Here is a 23334-nt window from a genome sequence, read left to right as displayed (position 1 = left end):
CACCAGCACAATTCTGTATGTGTTTTTCTAATGCAGATTATGAATACTCTTCTTGTTTAACCAAGCCTTCTCACCTAGGAATACTCAAAGCAGAGGACAGCAGACACTGAAAGTTGTCTTTATTTTCATGCAAAAAAGAAGCCAATATTAACTTCTAGCTAAAGATTTCAAATAGAAATGGACCAGAATCGAAAAATCAAAGAAAACAATGTTTACAGCCATCCCTTCCCAAAGCTGTGAGCAGTCAGCAAAGCATAACTCTGACTAGACTCCCCTTGAGTTTTCATCATAAAGCACAAACATCTTCAACTTTATGAATTGCTGACAGTATTAAGTAAATGCAAATGGAATAAAAACCAGACATACTACATGGGATATTTCAAAGATATAAGAGCATCACTTACAATTCCTTAGAATTCTGTTTTCTGCACTGTAGTTAAAAAAAAAGTAGTTTTTTTTCAAGAAAACGCAGCATGAAAATCTTTACACAAAGTTTCATCTGCCAAACATCACCTAAGTTTTGTGCACACAAAATTAGATGCATATAGAAGAAATAGCCTAATCATAGGCAAATCTAACAAAATAATAATTTATAAAGCAACAAATACTGCCAGTAGATCAGATCAGCCTGTTCTGGACATGCCACCACTAGCACCCACACCAGATAGCTAAAATACTGCTTTATATGGAGCAATATATCAGCTAGCACAGAGTAAAATGTCACCTAATACCCATCAGGTCATACATATATCCTTGTATTTCTCTCCCTTTGCCCTGTGTTTCTGTTCTTCAGCAGCTTGGACCCAGGGACACAGACATAATCCAGCATAGCATTTGCCTTCCAGCTCATAATTATCACTGCTTCAAGATTCAATATTTTACCGGGGTGGAACTGTAAGTCCATAGCCAGGCACCAGCTGGAGTTTAAACGTGGTCCCGTGCCACGCTCACAGCTGGTGTCATATTAGCAGGGAGAGAGAAACACAGAGCAGCTCCAAGCGCCTCCATAGATCTTGGCAGTTTTCAGGGAGCCAAGAGAAAAGCAGCAGTAGCTCCAGCTCTGCTTTCCCCACCCTGCTGCTGCTCATTCAGGCAGTGTGCATGCAGCAGGAGCCGTCCCAGGAAGCCCTGCTGGCCAGCTTTAAATAAGCATCATGCACCCAGCAGAAACCCAGCAGGTACCTCTAGCAACAGCACGCTCTCCTTTCTCTCCCCATACAGCCATCCTATGCAGAGTTTGACATTAGTGGCAACGTTTTGGGTCTGGTTTTCAACCAGGGAATGATTTGGTAAGATATTTCTTTTTTTTTTATTTTTCATGTTATTGAGAAAACCTCTTAGTGGAGTTAGAAAGCTCCCAAGCTAACTAGATCAACCTCTGGGTTCTGTTTTTTCTGGTTGATTTGCTTTCTGTGCTTAACTATTAAAGTGTGCCTCTCTCCTCTGGTTACAGTCACCTAACACCTTCCAAGACATCTCCAAGAAATTTTTGTCACAAACTGACAATCTTTCTTTGCAACCCCTGAGCAGTCTGAGGCCTTGCTGTCCTCAGAGAGGGGCACCATACCATAACCTGTGTGTGCAGGTGGCTTCTGCTGCGGGAGCACAGGGGGAGCACCTGTCAGCCCGCTCAGCCTTCGTTTGTGAACAAACTTGTCAGCACACAAACACCTCCTTTTCTGTTCTTGCAAAGAGTAAACCTTCCAGTCTGTCAAAAAACAGCTCCTGTCCTTCTCTTTTCCTTTTCAGGATGGGATCCTTTTACGCACCAGGGCTCGTGGGTATAAACGTGCTGCGCTTATTAACCTCCATGTATTTTCAGTGCTGGGCTGTTATGAGCAGCAATGTCCCTCATGCAAGAGTCTTCAAAGCATCCAAGTCTAACAATTTTTACATGGGATTGCTGCTGCTGATCCTCTTCCTCAGCCTCCTGCCTGTGGCTTACACCATCATGTCCCTGCCTCCCTCCTTTGACTGTGGACCTTTCAGGTACTACCAAAACACCAAAAAGGATGTTTTTGTTCTCTGGGAACAAAATTTTCATTTTTGCTTTCATGCTTTGAAAGCAAAATTCTCATATTTTCATGAAGTTAGAATGACTGGACTCCAGCAGAGATGGAGTCTCAGTCCCAGAAAAACAAACAAACAAACAAACAAAAAAACCCAAAAAAACCCAACTGGAGTATCCTAAAGGCTCTTTGGAACATTGAGGAAACAAAATGAATCCAAAGGATGTATTTTACATGTTGACTTTAGTTGACAAATAGCAGGAAATGGATGGGGGTGAGCCTGTAAAATTACTGCCTTTTTTTTCCCTTCTTCTTTGGTGTTTGGGGTTTTTTAAATGTTGTGGGGCTTTTTCCCTCCCTTTTAATTAGGACAGAATCAGCACTGCACAAAGCATTCAGTGGACTGGATTAACTTGCCAATAAAGTCTAATTTGATTGAATAACGCCATTTCCTGGGCCTGCTGAATCTGACTCAGCAAGGAGCCAGCTTGGAACAAATTGTTCCTGTAGATGTTTTGGGATATCTGCTTGCTGATGGAGAATGACATCAGAAAGCTCAAAGACCCGGGGGAAAGGCAAGAGACCAAAATACCCTCAGTTCTCTAACAAGGACAGGTGTCAACGAGTAATGTCAGAAGATCTGACAAGTAACTTGTTGCACGCACACTATCATTGGGAGATGACTAATCTGCAATGTGAAAGAGCTAATTCAATTCCCAATCAACCCTTCAAAAGCCACTCAGCCTGATTCAGACCCTTGGCAGCTCGACTGAAAGCTCAGCCCTCCTGAGCTCCTGGCAGTTGATGAGCTTGGGATACTGTTCATCCAAGTTTTCTTTATTGACTCTCAACATTGAGGCAAAGAGTCCAACGCCCTCCTGATGGGAATCCTGCAAGCTCCCAGGAGGCACCCAGTCTAAATGGGAGGAATAGCCCTGATGGTGTTGAATTCCCAGACCCAGAGATGCTGAGGAGAGAAGAAGGTCAATTACATAACCCATCCCTTTACAGATTTGCTCTTCTTTCATACAGAATACTCTCATCTGCTTTATCAATCCCGTTTGAAATTACTCTTTCACTGAGTCTCCTATTAAGCAATAATCACAGCTTGCTATTTTTGTCATTACTTAGCAGCTCTTCAAGTTGGCTCATTATTTCAGAAAGCTGGAATTTGCATATGGAAAGTCATCTCTACCATGAAAAGGCCATACTTAACAAGATATTCATCAGAAATATGTGGTTTCTGCAGTCTGTAGGGTTTTATCTATTTCAGAGGGGTAAATAGTCAGGACTCATAAAGGAGTCAGGCGTGGAAATAAATGTATTGACTCCAGGAGCAAGTTGGCCTAGCAAAGATTAATTGTATAGTCAATGAGGGGAGAGAGTGAGGGGATGAATGAACCAATAGATAATTTCAAATAAAGGCATTTTAAACTCCTTTGTGGCCTTTGGCAAGCTGATGTTCATTGAAAGAGAGGTGAAACATGCTGCTTAGCACCATGAGACTGTGGGGCATTTTCTCCCTCCAGAGGATACCTACACTCCTTAACTGGCTGTTTGTCTTCCCAGTGGAAAGAAAAGGATGTATGACGTCATTCAAGAGACCATCGAGCTCGATTTTCCACTTTTTGTTGCCAAGATCTTCAGCTATGTGGCAAATCCAGGACTGATCATACCTGCAATTCTGCTCATGGTGTAAGTTTTCATTGCAATATTACACGCCTAGCTTGGGGGAGAAGACTGGAAAAAACATTCTGGTATATTGGTCAGGTCTAAGTAAAGGTTCTGCTGAGATAACAGCATGGATTAGAGCAGACACATGCTCCCTACCCCCCTTACCTTTGCCTAACCCAATTTCCCAAAATTTAATTATCTGACCCAATTAAACACAACTTTGTGGATGAAACACATTGCTGACAGAGGCCTTGTAGATATCTAAGCTGTCACAGCTTCCATATGAAAAATTTTCTGTAGCCAGCAGGAAATAAATGGACAGTCTCAGCCTGGTGCCTTTTGGAGAAGCAATTTCTGTCACAGCTGGTGGTATTTAGAGCAAAGCCAAGACAGGGCACTCAAAAATTACATGTTCCAAAAATATGAAGAGTTGTGAGGTTTGTTTGGGTTTGGGGGTGTTTTACTTTTTCATTTTCCAAATAATACATCTGGTATTTGTTTTAGTGCCGTTTGATCATTTCAGCTTTGAAATCAAACTTAAATCCCCAGCACCTTCAGCAGTATTAGGATTAGCACTCCTTTTATTTGAAAATTTATTTTTGGCACTGTTCTTGAGGCTTTACAAGGCTATCAAAATGAGTAGGAGGGCTGTGGCCAAATTCTGTAGGCAGTTCTGAGCACTTCAGACTAATCAATGGGAGACAGGGACAGAGCTGGGGAGCCAGTTACACACAGAGATTCCTACTCTGACTCTTTCTGGGGTATCCACACATTGGAGATGAGCCCCTGGGCTGATCCAGCACAGCTGCCCTTGGGCACTGGGATGCTTCATCCTGCATAGCTACACTGAAGGTAATGCCATTAAGTTATATCAAATACTAGTTCCATACAAAGTTTCTTATACAAACAACCTGAGAAAAATCCTAATTAAACTGAAAATGACGTGTCACCCCTCTACCTGCCTCAAACTACTTGCTCATTTTAACCCCAAAAGGATGATCAGGTAGTGTAAGTTGTGCAGGCTGATCCTACACCTGTACAGATCAGATCAGGTCTGTGCAAGAGACAAGAAATCTCACACCACATCCCTGGCATGGCCAAGCACATTGAATTAGAAACTCTGGTTCTGTGGGCTTCACAGCAGCACTGGCAGGTGCTATTGCAAACACAAAATGAAGAGTGCAGAACACCCCAAATGGGCCACCTTTACAAAAGGGCTGCAGGCCAGGTTTCTGAGGCTTTGATGCAGCCCTCAGAAAAGCTAATGGGAGAGAGTAATATCCTCGAAAATAATGTCTGGGTTTTTTCCGGTGACAATCTCCTGCCCTTTCCTCCACTGTCAGCTGGGAAAAGTAACAGCACAAATTCTGTTTATTTGTTGAAGAGACACCTTTTATCCCACCTTCCCAGTGCTGGCTATTCCCACACCACAGCTTTACCAGCAGTTCAACTCTCCTTGAGACAGAGTTTTGCCTCTGCCCTGACTCCCCTCTGAGAACTGAGAGATGCCTTATGCCCATTTTCCTGAAAACATCCTCACTTTGCAGCCAGATACACTACCTGTATGGCCTGTATGAATTACACACTTGTGATTTCCAGCTCTTCAGCTCCCAAGAGAGTCACAGCCCTAAAGCAGTGGCTTCCCCCGTGGTGCCTGGACCAGTCAGACCTATGGCCCTTGGCAGCGGCTCTCACATGCCCTGAGAGCATTGGGTGCCTTGCAGAGGCACTGCCTGTTATCTACGTTCTCACCTTGCCTCTGATAATCACAGACAAGATCACAGTGAACAAACAAGGTTGTTTCTTAAGGCTTTTTGGCCCTTTTTTCTCCTCCTTTCCAGTCAAATGCCCAGTTTTCTGCCTGGTCTCTGCAAATCTTCAACTTCTGCTGTGGTGCTGACAGGCAGACAGGGTTAAGATGGAGCTAGTCCATGCGATGAACCCCATCCAGATTTCCAAGAGACTGAAACCAGGGAAATGCAAAAGCTTCATTTAGTCCTGATGAGCATAGAGCCAGAAACTCTCAAAGCAGCAGGCAAGGCAACCTGCAATCCAGCCCAACTAAAAATAGCCTCTAAAAAGAGCAACAGGTGGATCATAAATGGACAGTCTGTTGATTTTGATTGCAGTCTCTCAAAAAATGTGTTTTCCACTTACTATGGACTGAATTAAGTCATTTTCTCTAGTCATGACAATCACTTCTTTTTTATCCAGGTGCAATCCAAAATGCATCTTCTATTTATTTCAGTTCTTACCTCCTGGTTCCCAACAATGATGGGGTCCAGAGAGTGACAAGGACATCAAGCTTACTGTCCTGCTTTTAACTGCCCAAGGACAAGGGAAATAGGAAATACAGAGAAAGAAGAATGAAAGATATCGTGCCCATGGGCACATAACCTAATCCCACTCAGGCTGAGAGTAGGATTTCAAGCTGTGGCCTGCAGAGCTTCCTGGCAGAAGATAGAAGCATTTTACTGCATCAAGAAGGGGTAAAAATTAAAATTCCTCTGCAGGCTAGAAAAGGATAGTGACCCACACTCTTCCCAGAAGAGGGGAAGAAATACATCAGAGAAGAGGGGTGCCAGGATGTCACGGTTGAAACCCACATGGAAATTAGGCACTACCCAGCTACTTGCTCAACCTCTTCACTCTTTCTCCAATCCTGGTTGAATGAGAAGGGGAATTTAAGAAAAACTTGCAGATTGAGATAAGAGCAATTCAATAATCAAAATCAAAGTAAAATATAGTAATAATGGTAAATGATAAAAATAATAAAAAGGGAAAAATAAGTGACACACAATACAGTCACTCAGCACGCACTGACTTATGCCAGACCCTCTTTCCCAAAACCAGATTGGCCCCTGTTAAAGGTAACCCCCCCCTATTTATACACCAGGCATGACATTGTATGGTGTGGAATATCCCTTTGGTCAGTTCAGGTCACCTGTTCCACCTATGCCCTGGCCCAGTTTCTTTTGTGTACCTCCTCACTGGCAGAGCTTGAGACATAAACAAAGGTCCTTGCTCAACTTAGGACAAACAAGAATTAGCAAAACGAAAATACCAGTGTGTTATCAACACCATTCTTATTCACAGCCCTGATTACAAAGTAGCATTTTCTAGATGATGAGCTGGATAACATAAAAGAAATAAAACTAAAATAATAATAAACCTTTACAGTAGAACAAAAAGAGAAAACAATTTCCAAGAGGATTTGCAGGACAAAGGGCCCAGATCACCAAGACTGAGTTTTGGGTTAATTTTAGGCAAAAGGAAGCAAATGTGTTTCCTCTAAACAGACCCCTGTAAAAAGCCTCAAGAAAGGCAATCCTAAGCACCACTTCCTGATCTTCCACCTGGAAACACACATGCCAGTACAAGGTGCCTTGCTGGGCTTAGGGTCAGGCACTCGGTTGATGAAATCCTCAAGTCTGGTTTGAGGTTGATGAACCCGGGCTGGAGCAACACACACAGGTTATGAACTGGAAACCATTTTTCTTTCCCTACCTTTGTTATCCTTCTATAAGAGAATTTTCTACTTTATTAAAAAAAAAAAAAAAATACCCCAAACAACTATAGCAGTGAACTGAAAGGCTGGTACTTTTCCTGGAAATGGCTTGGAGTCACTGAGCAGATGATGGTTATAATTTAGAAAAACAAGGGCACTCCACAAAAGCAGGAGGAGACATTTCTTTTACTACCAAAATATTACTGGCTGGTGAGTGTCAGAGGTGGCAAGACAGACTCAGACACTTGGGCATATTTTAAAGCACAGCCTCCCTGTGTGCCAGAGGCTGGCAGCCAGCATGCCCTCTCCCATCCCCACTTGTCTCTCAGTTCCCTCCAGCTTGGCTCAGTTTTCCCTTGGCTTTGGCATGCCCTTTTTGGAGAAGAGAGGATCAAAACAAAAGCCCATGGCTGGCTTCTGTTTGCCCTCAAGAGCCCCGTCCAGGGATACAGGATGGTCCTGGAAAAGGGAGAAGGAGGACTGATCCTTGAACACTGCTTTTCAGGAGAGGTGTCAAAGCCCTATTCTACCACTGTTTCCCTGGTTTTCCAGTTTTTCCTAAGGTCCCTGTGTTACCTGGGGGCAGTTCCATCTCAAGGCTGGTGCCTGGTTTCCCCAAGGTTGGTGCAAAGGAAGCAGAGAGAGCCCATGGCCAGCCGAAGGGGAGGCATGAGGGCAGGCTGGTCATTTTTCTTCTGTTTGAGGAGAACTGTGCTTTAGATGGGCTCAGCCTGTCTCAGCTAACCATGCCACAGGCAGCCCAAATTTTTCTTAAACCCTGAGCTTCTAAAAGAAATTTTTTTAGAGACAACTGGTGGCAAAATTAGGAATTAGAAGGTAAGCAAAAAATTACATGTTCCTTCCTTGTGAAACTTTCTCTTTCCCCTGATCCTATCACTACAGCAACATGCTTTCTTTTCTAGCCTCACCATCTATTACCTGAATGCTGTGTCCAAAGCATATCAGCGTGCCAACGCAGAGCTGAAGAAGAAAATGCAAATGGTAGGCACTGATCTGGCAAAACCACCTTTGAAACACCATGCACTTAAATTTTGATGTGTAGCATATGCTTTAAATCACTCTTCACTTTGGTAACATAAGAGGATGATGTATTTTATGCTTGTTCAGTCCCCTCTGATGGCATTTAACATCTAGCTGTGCAGAGTGGTCACATCCCATAATAGCCTGCTATTTCATACATCAGAACTACAGCTGGCTTTCCCATAAGCTGTGGTTTTCATCTACAAGAGTAAGTTACCTAGAAGTTCAGACAATGCTTTGGTGTCTGAGATTTCCCAGGAACAACGATAAGCCCAAGAAAACCACAGCCATTTCAGTGGCACAGGACAGGACCCAAGCCAAGGAAGCAGTGCCACATAAAGCAGAGATTGGTGCAACATTAAAAGTGAGGATGTGAGCACTGAGAAGTGGGATTCTATAAATTACATTCAAATGCTCAAATTCAGAATCAGTCACTCGGCTTAAAGGAAGTGTCCTGGTGCAAAGGGCACCCTCGAGTACTGCAGGAGGTGAACCTGTGCTGCAGCATGCTCACATTTTGGGGAACTCCATGTCATGCTACACAGCCTGGCTGGGATCAGGGCTAAAGGGATGACAAAGCAGGACTCAGCCCTATCCAAAAGTACAGATTCCCTCTACTACCCAGAAGAAAATCTTTTGCAGCCCTAAATGTATGCAAGTAAAGCCAAAGACAGCCCTACAGCCCCTCCCTCTGCTGCTGTACCCTCTTCCTCTGGCATTTATCCCTTACACCCACTCTCACAAGAAGCTCACATTTAAAACTAACCAACACACCAGAGGGGGCAGATTGGTAACTGTAGGATCACACAGACAGCCTGATGAACCTAAACCATGTTATCTGCAAGTGCTTTGCCTTAACAGGAGTAGAGCCACTGTTTTCTAGTCCTGCCTGGGTTGTCCTTTCTTTCCTAGAAACACTTGATCACTGGGCCAGGGTTCAGCACCTTGAACTTGGCAAAGAGATTCATTCATACCAACAAACACTTAGCCAGGCAAACATGACACAAGGCCACCATTTCCCAGATTCCACCTGCAGTTTTTAACTAAACCCAATGGTTTTTATTGATGCAGCAACGAGAAGAGGAGAAAAACAAGAGAAACAACAAAGCCAGCACCAACCCTATGCTGCAAGATCTGGAGGATTTACTCACACCAAGTATGAAGACTGAAAGCCCCCCCAAACATGCAGAAGGTAAAAATGAATACAATCTCCCCATGACACTTCTGAAAGGGCCCATTCAGCCACCAAAGTGACTGGTAGGATTGAGAAACTGGAGGGACACACCTTAGCAAGGGATTGGATGAGTATCATTAGCACAAAGTTTGCCCTCTCCGAAGTTCACCTGCCAATGGACGCTCGGCAAGGGCACATTTTTAGACTGGATTATATCACATAGGCTTGTCACAGTGGGAATTGTAATCCAAAATTATGATTCACATCTCAACTATTAACCATGTTGGTCATGAAACCAGCAATTTATTCTGGGAACAGTGTTTAAACTCAGTGTTGCTTCAGGGCTGGTGAGTTGAGTCAGACTTTTAATTCCTGAGTTGAGCTTTCCATTGGAAAATTCATCATGAATGAGGCAGAAACTTTTCACCGGATTGGGTAAAGTCTTAGGGTAAATAAATGCATGCTTTAAGATCTGCTGTGGAGGCCCATGGGCAGAAAGAACCAGGAGGAGGCATTAGCACCAGGACTGGGTTATTTTTGAAGAAAATGGATCCTCCAGGCTCAATCTCAGCCAGCCACTTCCTGACTGTCAGAGCCTCTGGCTCTCACTTGTGAAAATTGCCTGAAAGATTTTGATTTTATCCTGGTACAGGTGAGAAAAACAGACTAGTGCCACCATAAACCCCTTGAATCTGGTGGGCTGAAACAAACTGGAAGGCTCAGAGCAACCCAGTACAGATCCCCTCCAAAACAGACTCAAGGCATTCATTTAAACAGAAATAGTGCTGGCAGTGTTTTGAGTGCACTGAAAATAAAGACTAAAATCAGGAATTACCCACCACACCCCATGCCTAGGTGTGTACCAGCATGGCTGGTAGGATTATTGTGTCTTATCAATGCATCAGTAAGAACCTGAAAAGAGGGCCTGGGCAGCAGAGACAGGAACTGGCTGTTGAGTTGGGGAGAGGAACATTCTTATTCCTGGTTCCTTCACTCGGATGCCCAAACACAAATCCCCAGACACTCTGGATATTGCAGAGAAGAAACAGCAGCCACTGGGGAGAGGACAAAAGGCAGTGCTTGCTACAAAGAAAATAACATTCATAATCTTTGCTCTAGACAAGAAAATCGAGTCTCCAAATGGATCCAGCCCTGCCAGGAAACCAGGCAGAGGAGAAGCCCTGGCTGGCAGCCCCATGGCCGGCGGGAGGGGAGCAGCATTCACCCCACCTTCACAAGTGTTTGTGACACAGCCACGGACACTGGGCGTTCGGGCACCCTACCCTGGCCAGCCCAGGCCATGGGGACACCCCCTGGGACCAGTCCCTGGAAGAGGGAGAGGGCAGCCATGCTACCCACGGGCTGCTCGATAACCTCAGCCAAGTTCCTCCTGGGCTGCAGGAGCCGCTGTAGTATTGGTAGGAAATGATTCCCGCGTGCTGGACATCCACTCCTGGTGCTCTGTATCTACCCAACACTCTCTAATACAGATTTGTTTAGACACTTAGTAGCACTTCTGAGCTGTTACCCCAAGGGCTGTGCTGATTTTGATCCCAAGGGAAATGGGAGGTGGTCAGAACAAAAATCAGCCGTAACATTGCTGAAATGCTTCTCACAGGATGCAGCCCTGTGGCCACTAACTTGCTCTGTGGAGGAAGTGCTTGCCAGTACTTTCAAAGGCTTCTTTAATTAATAAAAGTGGTGTGACTTTACCTGTCATTTAAACAGAGGTTTGTCGTGGGTTCTTTCTGTTGCTCCTCTGCCTAAAGAATTTAGTATTCTTATAAAAAAATTGAGTGTCCCTGCTCAGCCACAAGGCAGCTGCTACTAGGAGTAGAGGATTCCTACCAGAGGAATTCTTTTTCAGCTGCATTTTGTCCCTTGTCATAGTTTTCCTACAGTCTAAAGTCCAAACTTTAATCTTTCAATCTCACCACCACTTTCTCTAGGTTCCCACTCCACTCCTCTTCTCACAGTATGTTGACAGCAGCTTGCACCATTATTTCAATCCCTGGATGTGATTCCTAGTCTAGCAACACCACCCAGCACAACTGAGAGACTAACAGTGCCTTGGCCTAGTTTCTGATTATAACCATTGAGAAATTCCTGTTGCCATTTAATAACAGTAGAGAAGTACTTCCAGGAGATGCAAGCAAGAGATAAATAAAGGGAGACTTCAGAATTTCTTCAGAAATTAAATCATTGCATTTTGCTTTCAAATACAGAAAAGTCAAGGGGTTGTTTCTAGAAACAGCTGTTCCTGGTGCACAGCTCAAAGTCAGTTTGGCTGTTCCCAGGACACTGCTGTGGTCAGGGTTGGTCTCTCTCATGGAGCCTCCACATGAGAAACTGCTCATTGGATTTATTTCCTGGGCTTGGAAGACATTTCTCCAATCTGGGTCGCACAGAAAAGGCCTTGGCCGCTTTACTGTGAGAGCTGCTGATGCAACATGGCTGTGGTGAGCTCTCTGCAGAGATACCCATTCACTGAACTGGAGAAAAGTCAGACAAGAGAAGGCCTTTCCCAGGAGAAATCTTTCCTTTGAGGTGTCAGGTCAGAAAGTGCTGGGGGAAGGTGTTCCCAGCCTGCCAGCCCAGAAGGATGTCACAGAAACAACACAGTGCCCCCATTTTGGCACAGCCTGTCTGCCCTGCAGACTCTGGTACCTTAGGGACTGGTTGCATATCAAGGAAGAGCACTCTCCTCCTCTCCACTCCTCAGCTCACACTGAAACACAATTTGGAAAGGGGAGAATGTGGCCTCAGATCTCACTCACCTCTGCTAGCAAACCGAAAGAGGCTGGAAGGCATACATGACTGCACACATATGAGGGCAACAAGAAGCATTATCAAAAAGACATAAAGACCTCCAGACAGGTTTTGAAAACCAGAGGAGCAGAGGTAGACTTAGACGGGATTAGTAACTATTAAAAGATTTGGATACTCTCTGAATCAGGCCCCTGAATCAGACCAGCAATAATATGGAGCATTCCAAAGCTCTGTGTCATCTCTGGAGTACACAACTGCCCATTAGCTAATTAGCCCTTCAAGGCTTGTTTATCTCTAATTATAATACATTAGGTGCACCCATTGATCAGCGTCTGTTGCAGGCTCAGAGACTCCAGGATACAAGGGTGATAATATCAGCCAGACAATTCCTGCAGGCCTGTGGCAACTCTCTGCCCCAATCCAATCCACAGTGGGGTCCTCTGTCAGAGCACAAGAGTCATGAAAGGTGTAAAAATGCCAACCCCCAGTCCTCATGTTGACTGTAATGATCATTTATCTCTTGGAGTTTTGAGTCCATTTACCAGTTATTCACATGCAACTGAAGGTTAAACTCCAAAAACTCAGTGGAATATTAGGTGGGGTTTGGTTTCATTCCTATTTTTCTATTGTTAGAAATGTTAGAAACAGCAAAAAGCCATTGTCTGAACATTGATTTCCAACCCCCTAACATTTGTTGAAAGACTGCATCCATCCCAATCTTCTCCCAGGGCTCAGTCTAACTTCAAGGAGAAAGAGGAAAAAAAAAAAAAAAAAAACAAGAGACAATTTTAGTGGTGAGTACTGAGAACCTCCTAGTAACATCTCTCACAACTCTCAGCTTGCATTCATAGATGACTGGAAGAGCCCTCTGCATTGCAAATTTTTCACATTTTACACTGTCACTAGCTCAAATGCTGCAGCCAAGAGGTTTTGGTAAAAAAACACAAGGAAATATCTAAGCTTAATCATTTTATTATCCTTCTCATCAGAGATTTGTTTTTAAACAGGCAGCTCTCATGGGCATCAGTTTTTAGTTTGCATGGCCAGGCAGAGCATCTGCTCAGTGTTACTAATGAACAAGAACCTCAGCAAAATAAAAAAAAAATTTAAAGGGCAATTTTGCAAAACACGTGGCTAAACATGAGTTGTGAAGGGGATAACAACAAGCACTCCTCTCTTTTAGGGTCGAAAACATAACTCAGACATTTCTATCATAAAGTGCCCAGCTGTATACAAGATAAGCTGCTTTCTGTACTCTCATTGAGCAGAGAACAGTAGACACCATTAAGCAGGTTTGCTCATAAATCCAGAAAAGAATGCAAAGAATACACTGATGTTGTATTTGGTACCAAGGCACCTTAGGTTCTCCAAAGCAGAAAAATCAGCTTTTTGCTGCAGGAGGACAGTAAGTTCTTTTCAAAAGGGAACCTTGAAACACCTGAACTTGTATTTTCAGATGGCTTATATGAAGCTTTCCAAGGAGAAAAAAGGAAACAAGCACTGGATGCCACCACTACTGACATCACTCTTTTTCCTGATAACCTCACATACCCTAAACAAGCAGTCAAGATTGCCTTGAGCTTTCATCCTCTTCTCCTACAGCTAACCCTGCACTATGACAAAGCCATTTATCACACATTCTGAACCTCCACAGAAACAGAATTGTCACCCTGCTTGAAAATGTGAGCTGCAGAGGTCTTGTGTGCCACCCACCTCTGCTCTCCTTTGGAATCTTTCTCTGCTCATGGACAGGGGAGAGGGTTTTCTCATACCAGCTAACAAGCCAGAGCTCTAGGGATAGATTTGTAGTTTCTTTCAGGGTGCTGAGGAGGGGTTTCAGCTGCACATCCAAGCTAAAGGAACCTCTCACCTAGAAACAAGCTCCAGACACCACAGGAGCCATTGTAGGGACAAAAGCCACAACTGGCACCAGCACCAGTTTCTCAGACCTACCCTAAAAAACCTCCTCTAACAAATCCAGGTAAGAAGACAGCCAAAAACCACTTCCCAGAGAAAATTCCTGATGATGGAGACTGGGATTTTATCATTTTATCCTCCCCCACAAGCTTGAGGAGCCCTGAAGGTGGGAATGTCCACCTTCGGGGAACTGAGCAAAGGAGTCTGGTTAGGTCAGACATGAGACAAATTCTAAAAGGATTCTGCTTTAAAGGTCTAACCCAAAAAAAAAATCACTTAAGTATCTGTTTCCTCACAGGAATTTAGAGCTTAAATATGGTGTTATGCTCATTTGTAGAGCCCTAACTCTTTTCTTGATATCTTTGGCTTATAAAGGAGATCAGAATGTTAAAAAAAACACAACCCAGGAAATACAAGAAAGAGACGGATTAAAAAAACTTCAGAATTTCATCAAAAATCAGTTTGTTGAGTTTTGCTTTCAAAAAGCCAAGAGGTTATTTCTAGAAATAGCTGCCCCACTCAAAGGAGGACTGACACTGGCAGAAGCCCAGTGGGGCAGGGCCCCTGCCGGTGTCAGCAGCACCAGAGCAGCTTCTATGTTGGTGAAGATGCACTAAGAATTAATGGAATGTCCTGTGGACCCTCTCCTGACCCCAGCAGGCCATGGGTACAGCAGGTCTCCCACCTTCCTGCGCCCCAGCTTGTTCAGACCCCTCCCTGCACTCTCTGCAGCCACATATCAGTGCTTTTGCTGGTACCAAAGCAGGTCAGACAGGGACCTTTGAGCCTCACCCCACCACCTCTCTAAATCACATCCCTTCAAAGTAAAAATGCCCTGGTTTAAGAAAAAAAAATTTGAGTGCTTGCCAAAAGACTTTAAATTAGTGATTCCCCCCATTTTTGATCCATGTTGCATGCAAAGTTAGCAGCTCTCCAGCCTGACAGCCGTGGGGATTTTTTTGCTCTCTGTCATGGTTTTCTTGCCGTTTGCCTGAGCCCTGAGGCGGCAGCTTGTCCTTTGGCAGGTGGCAGCCTAGCTTCATCTGCAGCCAAGGCTTTATCACTCCCAAATGCTCAGATTCAGTTTTCCCCTGGGGAAAAAGTGACTCTGAAACCCCAGGATTTCAGGTCCTGGCCCATTTCTCACAGACCGTAGTCATCAGTGCTGAATCAGAAGTCATCCTTGTGTTTTAAATGGACTATTCCAACACAATGCTGTGCTGGGTCAGCTAATGCAGGGAGGCTTGGCCCTGCTGCAATCACAGGACACAACTCCCTGGGGTCCTCTTCCATTCCAACATCTATAAACATCAAAACCCAGATGTGAGCACTGTCTCTAAATCTTAAATTGGTACCACATGGTACTCCTCAGAGAATACCCAGGTTCTGCATGACCTCAGCAAACAAAAGCCACCAATCTCCCACATATCAGGAGAGTCTGTGTATCCACAGACTGCATGTAGACACACAGGCACTGAAAGCAAAATGAGTGGATTTTTAAAATGTTTCAGAATCTATATTCTTTTCTGCACCACTCCTCCATGACTGACAGCAGAACCAGAAAGCACTGAATCACAGAGATTTCTCTCTGCAGCTGGTGCTCCAAGCATGCAGGTGGAGGGAGGAGAGCTGACAGGCACCCAGGGATAGATGGAGAGACAGATGCCATTTCCCAGCAAGCAAAGGCTTCATGTGCATCAGCATCAAACCTCCATGCAAAGACCCAACTGCCAAAAGTCACTTGAAGGTGGCAGAGAAGCCAAGGGAAGGAGAGGGACAACTACTGAGAGTCTTCTCCACCTCCTGGCGACCAGACCCAGGCAGGAGAGCAACAGAGGGAGACACAAGAATCCCCAGTGCTGATCTCAGCTGTCCTCTCTGGAGACTTGTGGCCAAGGAACAAGAGTGGGATTTGGCATCCTTTAACCCAGCTCACAGAGCTGGGAAATCAGGAGGGTAAGAAATTCAACAGCCCTGCACCTGCCTTAGGGCCAGCGTGGGGGTAAGGGCACACTGCACCCACCCCTGCTACACAAGGCAGTGAAAATGCTGTGCAAGGAAACAGCTGCAGGATATAAAAGCAGCAGAGCTTCTCCATCAGGAGCCGAGCAATGCTTGCAGAAGCTGCCAGTGTCATCCCTCTCCTGGCAATGTGGGAGGGAGAAAAAAATAACTTCAGCTCAGTTGAAAATAAAATAAAAACAACCATAGCAGCACAGCACTGTTACCTGGACTGCTTGAGGAAAGACAAACCACCACAGTGATCAAGTGTACAGATCAGGTTAGTAGGAGGTGGAACATTATTTTAACAGCATTACTAACTCATTTTTCCAAGGAAGAGCAGCTGCAGAAACATCCCAAGCAGGCGAGTTCTCCCCCTTCCTCCATTCTCCCTCCCTCAAAGCAAAGTTGTTTGGGGGAGCCAAGGCTTACCTCCTACAAAAGCCTGCAGATCCAAACCTTCCCCTAATTAAGAAACATTTCACACATATGGGACTTCTGGGTTTTTTTGGATAGCAGCAGCAGCAGTAAATAATTCAGTGCCTTGGCAGATATGTAGGATCTTCAAAATATGAAGGCTATTATCAGATTTATTTTAATAAGGTGCCTGGAGGGCTCAAGGCCAGGAAGAAAGGAAAAAAAACCCCACCATAATAAAACCCATGTCTTTTTCATTAACCAGAGCACTTTGCTACAGCAGCTTGGACAGAGCAGCACAAACACTGCCTGAACACCAATGGAGCTTCACTGCCACCACAGCAGCGCCACTGCAGCTTGCAGGTCCCCCAGCTTCATCTGCAGCTGCTGCAGTGGTTAGGGCTGCAGAGCTTTTGCACGGGGCCCTGGCAAACTCAGCTTCTGCTCCCCAAGAAGCCCTGCAGTTTTTGGAGGAAAAGGCTGCAGAAGCATTTTGATACTGCATTTGCAAACATAGCAAATGAGCCACTGGCAAGGCTTTCTTCACAAGCAGCTGCAGCTCTGCCTGTGGAACTCTCCAGGCTTCTGCTCAGCTTTCCCCACCACTGTCATGCCACAGCCACAGAGAGCAAACAGTGGGGAAACATCTGCCTTAGCACTACCCTGAGCATTGACCCATGGACAAAAGCAGTTCCTTTGTGCAGAAATGTTGGAAATCTCTTGTAATCCATCTCCAGGGAAGGCCCAGTGTCATGTACACGCCCTTTCAGCACTTTATGTCCTCCTCAGCACCTATGACAGTAACATGCAGGACAAGTAGCTTTTAAAGACCTGTAGCTGGCTCTGAGGAGCTGAACTAGTCCTGCTGAAACAGGACGAGTCACCACCTGGCTATGCCACACTACCACAGCACCACTGAAGCCAAGTACTGTATTTGGACTGGTTATCCACCAAACAGCCAAAATCATCACATTGGTGGGATGGATCAGACATACATTGCTCACAGTACTCCTCCAACCCAATGTCCAGAAGGAAAAACAAATCTCCACCTAAAATAAAGGGTTTACTCTTTCCTGCCACCACCAGACCTCGATTTCAGAGGAGAGAATGTAGAAGGCAAGGCAGAGCCTCTGAAAGTAACATCTGTTTAAACTATTTGTGAAATTGTTGTTCCACCTGGCCTTCCAGGTGAGCAGGGAACCTCTGGGCAGTTTTGGGGGCTCCACAACACCCAGATGCATCCTAGACAGCATCCCTTAAATCTCATCTAACCAGGAAGATGTGCCAAGCACACATTTGCCACAGGGGTCCCTGTGGTACCAGCAACATACTGCCTGAGCAGCCACCACAGCTGCTGAGCTCACCCAGCCTAGGGGAGCAAGGAGGCAGCTGCTCTGTGCCTGATGCCAACCCTGCTCCCCTCTGGCTCACACTGTACCGTGGGAGGCATTCATTGCTCTCCTCTGTATTTTGTGTTGCAGTTATCTTTACAGCAGAAGAGCAGCGCCTACCAAATGGACAGTAGAAGGGAAGGTCAATCCACTATTCTTGTAATAATAAAAGATTTAAGATAAAATTTAAAGAAAGCTTGACACTTACCTTAACAGAGCAAGCCATCCTTGAGATCCCAGGGGAGACAGCACAGGCCACAAAAGAATTGCTTCACAGAGTACTCATCCCACCTGGGGACCATGCAGAGTTGATAACTTGGCATATTTTTAATCATAAGTCGCAGATTTGACATTTTAATGAAGTTCCTTCTTCTATATTTAAGGTATGGTTTGAGAAATCCCAGTTCTCATTTTGAAACAATAAACACAAACATGTAGCTTTCACAGAACAAAAATAAAATTTAAAATGAGCACAGGCAGCATAGGAATCAAGCAGAAATCCAAGACAGGCTTAGGGAAAAGAATTATGACTTAAAATTTATCTCAAAGCTTTCCAAAGGACTTGAGCCCTTGAAAACTAGTTGCTAGACTTCTCAGCCCTACTGAAAGAGATGATGAAGAACCCCTACCTGCTTATAGCACACAGACAAAGTGAGTTTGCCTCACAAAGCCAAGAAGAAAAGCCAACAGCACATTCCCTCCTACCCCCACCAGTCCTTGTGAGAAAATGGTAGGAGACACTTCAGCCCATGGCACCTGGGGCTCATAAAACCTTACCCAGCTGGGAGCAGGAATGAGGCTTAAAGGAGCCTTTGGAAAACGTGATGCAGAGAGGGAAGTGGTGGGTTGTTTTTTTTTTTTTTTTTTAATCTTTCCTCTCAAATTAGAACCTTTAACAGCAAAATAACAAGTGAGACAAAATGGTTCACACCTGATTCCCTCTCTGCATGCGCTGCTTAATTTTTTCTTCTATAAACAAAGCCTACAGGTGCAGTGAATTGTATACTTGGGAGCTTTGGGAGTACTAGGGAGAAGACGAGCCATTCTAGAAAGTGCTGGAATCAATAAGCCAAACAGGAAAGATGAGTAAGAAACATGGCTTTCCAACATGGAGTTTCTTCAACTTGGAGCACTCACAGCCAGCGGCATCCCACAATTGCTCCCTTAGAGAAATTACTGTCAAGATCCAGGTTTGCAGCTGAGCATAGAGGCAAAAAGTTTAATACTCAGACACTCAGAAAAATAGTAGGGTTTGGGTCGTTTGGCCTTTTTTAGGTATCTTATGGTCCCGGTGAGACGGCACCATTCTGGTAGAGGGAGGTCAGAAAGCCGGCGAGGGGCAGCTTTGTACCTTCCCTCCCCGGGGGTCCGCTCTGCCCAGCCCTCCTGCCACGCTGCCAGCGGCGGCCGGAGCGCGGGGAAAGCAGGAAGCACAGCCCCATCTACCGGGCACGGGGAAGGATCCCCGCACTCGTACTCCGCAGTTGTGCAAAGAAGGCACCGACACCATCCTCCTGTCACCTGCCACGTGGGAGCGACGCTGGGGTGTTAGCCTGCTCCCGGGAAAGCCACTTACGTCACCATGCCGGTGTCCGAGTGGAAAAGGCTGGTAGTGTCGTCATGACTTGGTTCAGACCCAAAAGACAAACACTGAGACCACCTCCTTTACTCTGAGCAGCCCCTGGGCTCTCAAGAAGGTGGCAAACACTTTGGAACCCGTTCCTTAGGCAATACTAATTCAGCATTCCAGGTGAGAACCTGAGTTCCCAGCAGCTTTCCAGTCTGTATGGCTGCACCCAAACATTTCCCGCTGCAGCACAGGAAGGAGCAGTGTCAGCACGCCCTCGTATGGCAAAATCTTGCCAGTTTTCGGCACTACTGTGTCCTGTGGCAAGCAGCTCTGAGTTTTGAACTGTGCCACAGCGGTCATGCTGAGCTCCCTGCTCTGCAAAACCCTAAACCTGACCCTGACCCACATACGTGGTGGGAGGGTGTACAGTCCCATTGAGCAGCCAAAATATTGTTTCAGTCCCCAGCATCCTGTTCCCACATTCTGAGCTGCTAAAAGACAAGCCCCATACCAAGGGCAGTGGGCACAGGCTGTCCCTGTGCACTATGGTACCCCTTGTTCTGTCCAAATGTCACCAGCAAGACTGTCCCAAAACAAAGAGTGAGCTATGTGACTCAACCCCAGGAACCCTCCTGCATGTAGTGCAATGGCATTTAGCATGAATGGAAAGATTTTCTACCCAAGCAGGTTTCTCTGGCCTTCAAAGCACGGTTAGGGAGCCATAATTTCAAAGTATGCATCCTGCATCCCTTTAAAATTTATTTTATTAATGCTTGAACAGAATTAATAAAAGCTAATCTTGAACTAATCTTGTAGCCAGAGAAACAAACACTGACAGAAATATTTAGGACTCCATCACATGAGAAGACATACCAGGTAAACTCAAGTCTTTATTAACACTTGATGAACTGAGGGTTTAGCAGCAGCCCAGAAAGGACATGTTCTTTCAGCTACAGAGATATCAAAAATGTATCTTCATTATGTAGTTTTTTTCTTTAGTGACTACTGAGTATATAAATGAACAATGTATAAATGAAAATGACATGCTTCTAAAGTTGGACAGCAGAAAAATGGCAGTGAGTATTCTTAAAATCAGAAGTACTAAAAAACAAAATAAAAACAGGTTCAGAAATCAGTGCCCCATAAAGCAAGGCACTGGGAAAATCAGTGTTGTGACATAGTAAGATTGTATCCATCATGCCCAAGGTGTTTATCACAGTGTGCCTCTTTGCAGAGCTGATGATCAATGACGTTCTTCATTCCCAGTGCGACACACAACTGTAACACTGTTCTACCTTTACCTGTCATACAGACTCAATGCATATCAGGTTTTCACCAACTCTGAGGCTTAGCGGCTTTCACAAGCTTTAGGCTGCAAGGGCTGGGAGCTGGTAGTGCCAAGCACTGGCTAGAGGAAAGAAACTGCCTGAAAGGCTGGCTGGTGTCTCTTTGGAAGCTGCAGGGCAGTGGGGACAAGCCCCAGCAACACCTTGGTCCTACAGCAGTAATGATGTAAATCGGGAATGCCTTCCTTTTTTCTCCCTCTGCCAGGGAGAAAATATATTCAAGATGACAGGCTTAATCTGTCCTAAGAAGGTACAAGACACACAGCTTTGGAGAGTGCTGCATTGATTTTGCAGATTTACCATGTGCTTTACTCCATGTAGAGTCTTATCTCCATCAAGATGCTAGTAATCCAAGAAAAAAATTTGTTACAAGATCCACTCCAACTGCATGCTGCACGCTCACAGTCCAGGGTGGGGAAGAAGCCTCCTAAGAGCAGCGAGGTGAATTCATCACACACATCTCCTTTTCCTTTACATACTTACTTACACAGTGCACTGATCTGAACAAACAGGCTCACAATATGAGTGTACTATACTCCTAAAAGCAGCAAACATCTTATAGCCATCTTCACAGTTTCACAAAGCAAAACAGACTACAGATGCAAAGAGTGGAACATTTTTGCAGCCTGGATTTAAGCAGAGAGATGAATCTCTTCAGCTGTGCACAAAACCCTTTGCTTCCTGCAAAAGAAAAACCTTGGTGTAATCTGACAATACATGGATACTAAAAATCTCATTATTTAGGCAAAGAAAGGACTGGAGAGGAAAAGGAACATCTGTGAATGGTGGCATATAAATTAGGATGGGAACTGGAAAGCCTGCATGTATGAGACATTCATGGATCACACAGTACTATACTGGCAAGGCTGCAACAGCTCATTAGTCCAGAGGGGTTCTACGATGCTCTGAAACTCCAGCCAACCAACTCTGGAAGACTATCCTAAGAAGTTCACCTAGCCCCATTCAACCCAGTTCCATCAACCCAAATCAAATACAAAGAGAAGGTCACAGACAACCATGACCATCAACGGAAATTGCCACTATACAGAGACCTCTGCCTAAGCCATTTTGGGTCAAATCAGATCAATCCAGAACAACAGTTACAAGTTTTTCAGTGTTCTTATTCAACATCAACACTCTGCCTACCAAAAAAAAACAGTAACAAACAAGCCAGTGTCTCAAGGATTTGCTCCTACCTCCTCCCTATTCCTCTACACTGTCTCAATAGATTACACCTGCCAGGTATTCGCCACAGGGGAAGCTCTGGCAGACACAGGATCTTTTGCTACATCTCTGCTGCTGTCTCCACTCCTGTGCCACCCTGTTCTTCTGGCCCGCTGAGGATCATAGCCTTCCTGCAATCAGTCCTCTGCTGTCACAGCCAAGGCTGCCTCCTTTCCTAAAAGGCTGCTATTCACCCCCTCTGCAGTGCTGCAGACAAACAAGCCCTCCCACTCTATCCATTACCCCAACAAGGTGATTCTGAACCCAGACGCAGAGATCTGTCTCCTGACTGGGCTGTGCAGATCCACCTGCCACTGCCAGTCCTTGGTGCTAAGAATGAGAATCATGAAAGTCTAAGTGATACTTTAGAAAATACTTAAATGAAAACAACCACATGGCAGTAACATGCCAGGAATATTTCAGCAGCAATTACTCAGAACCAATTGATTTAAAACAGCACCATCACCCACACAGGAGCTGTCCGATGACTTCTACATACTCATTAACAGGAACACATTCGCAGGAAAGAAGTTACACAACGGATAAAAGGGGCAACAGTAACAGCAGAGATGCAATGTACCAAGGGGTAAGACTGTGCTCTAAGTTTGGAAATTTTGAATGTGGCAGAGAAAAAAAACTCCAGGCCAACAGATCTTTTGGGGCAATCTCCCAAGATCTGGGAGTCAATCAGCAGGCACATAGTCCCCAAAGGACCAGGCTCTTGACACACCTGACACACAAGTGACAGACCTCAGGTGGTAGGAAGGAGCCTCCCCCTGCTGGGTTCTGGAAAGTAGCAGAGGATGTGCTACAGCACACTTCTGAGGAATGCAGCGAAAAAATAGAGCTTTTCTTTCTCTTTCAGGAACAAATGGTGAAGTGCTCACCTACTTCTCAGCTAAATGCTGTTCATTATTAACAAAATGAACAAAACTTTTAGTCACCTTGCATGTAATAAGTAAAGACAAGAGGAAGAAAGATCAGTCTCCTTTGGACAGATCTGTGCAGTAATATGCATAACTTGCTTTAGGTTTTTTTTACTGCTAATACACACTATTAAAGTAAAATGAAATGAGCACACGCACCAAGAGAAAACATTCTTTACAGGTTGATTAGCAGTGCTATAAGTACAAAAAGGAGCATCTACAACCACACCAATATGGAAAAAAGTATCCAATCTGAACAATCTTCACCTCCCAAAACCAAAACCCCATTTCTCCTGGTCTACCTCCCATTATTGCTAATAATCACAGCAATATAATCTTTAAGAACTAAAGCAGATGAATTAATACA

At 44.8% G+C, this 23334-nt stretch overlaps 1 protein-coding gene across 1 annotated transcript in view; it reads left to right on the top strand.

The window, feature by feature from the left end:
• LOC132323683 (transmembrane channel-like protein 2) overlaps window positions 1-11131 on the top strand; it is a 140566-nt gene extending 129435 nt beyond the window's left edge. The window contains exons 18-23 of the mRNA XM_059839223.1: window positions 1222-1289; window positions 1750-1989; window positions 3579-3704; window positions 8115-8193; window positions 9304-9424; window positions 10526-11131. Coding sequence (XP_059695206.1) covers window positions 1222-1289; window positions 1750-1989; window positions 3579-3704; window positions 8115-8193; window positions 9304-9424; window positions 10526-10779 — 888 coding nt within the window. The 3' untranslated portion in view covers window positions 10780-11131. The remainder of the gene's footprint in view (window positions 1-1221; window positions 1290-1749; window positions 1990-3578; window positions 3705-8114; window positions 8194-9303; window positions 9425-10525) is intronic.
• Window positions 11132-23334: the final 12203 nt, after the last annotated feature.

Source organism: Haemorhous mexicanus, chromosome 1 (assembly GCF_027477595.1).
Source record: "Haemorhous mexicanus isolate bHaeMex1 chromosome 1, bHaeMex1.pri, whole genome shotgun sequence".
Taxonomy (NCBI): Eukaryota; Metazoa; Chordata; class Aves; order Passeriformes; family Fringillidae; genus Haemorhous; species Haemorhous mexicanus.
Note: the sequence above shows the minus strand (reverse complement) of the source record. Positions and strands in the feature narration are given on the sequence as shown.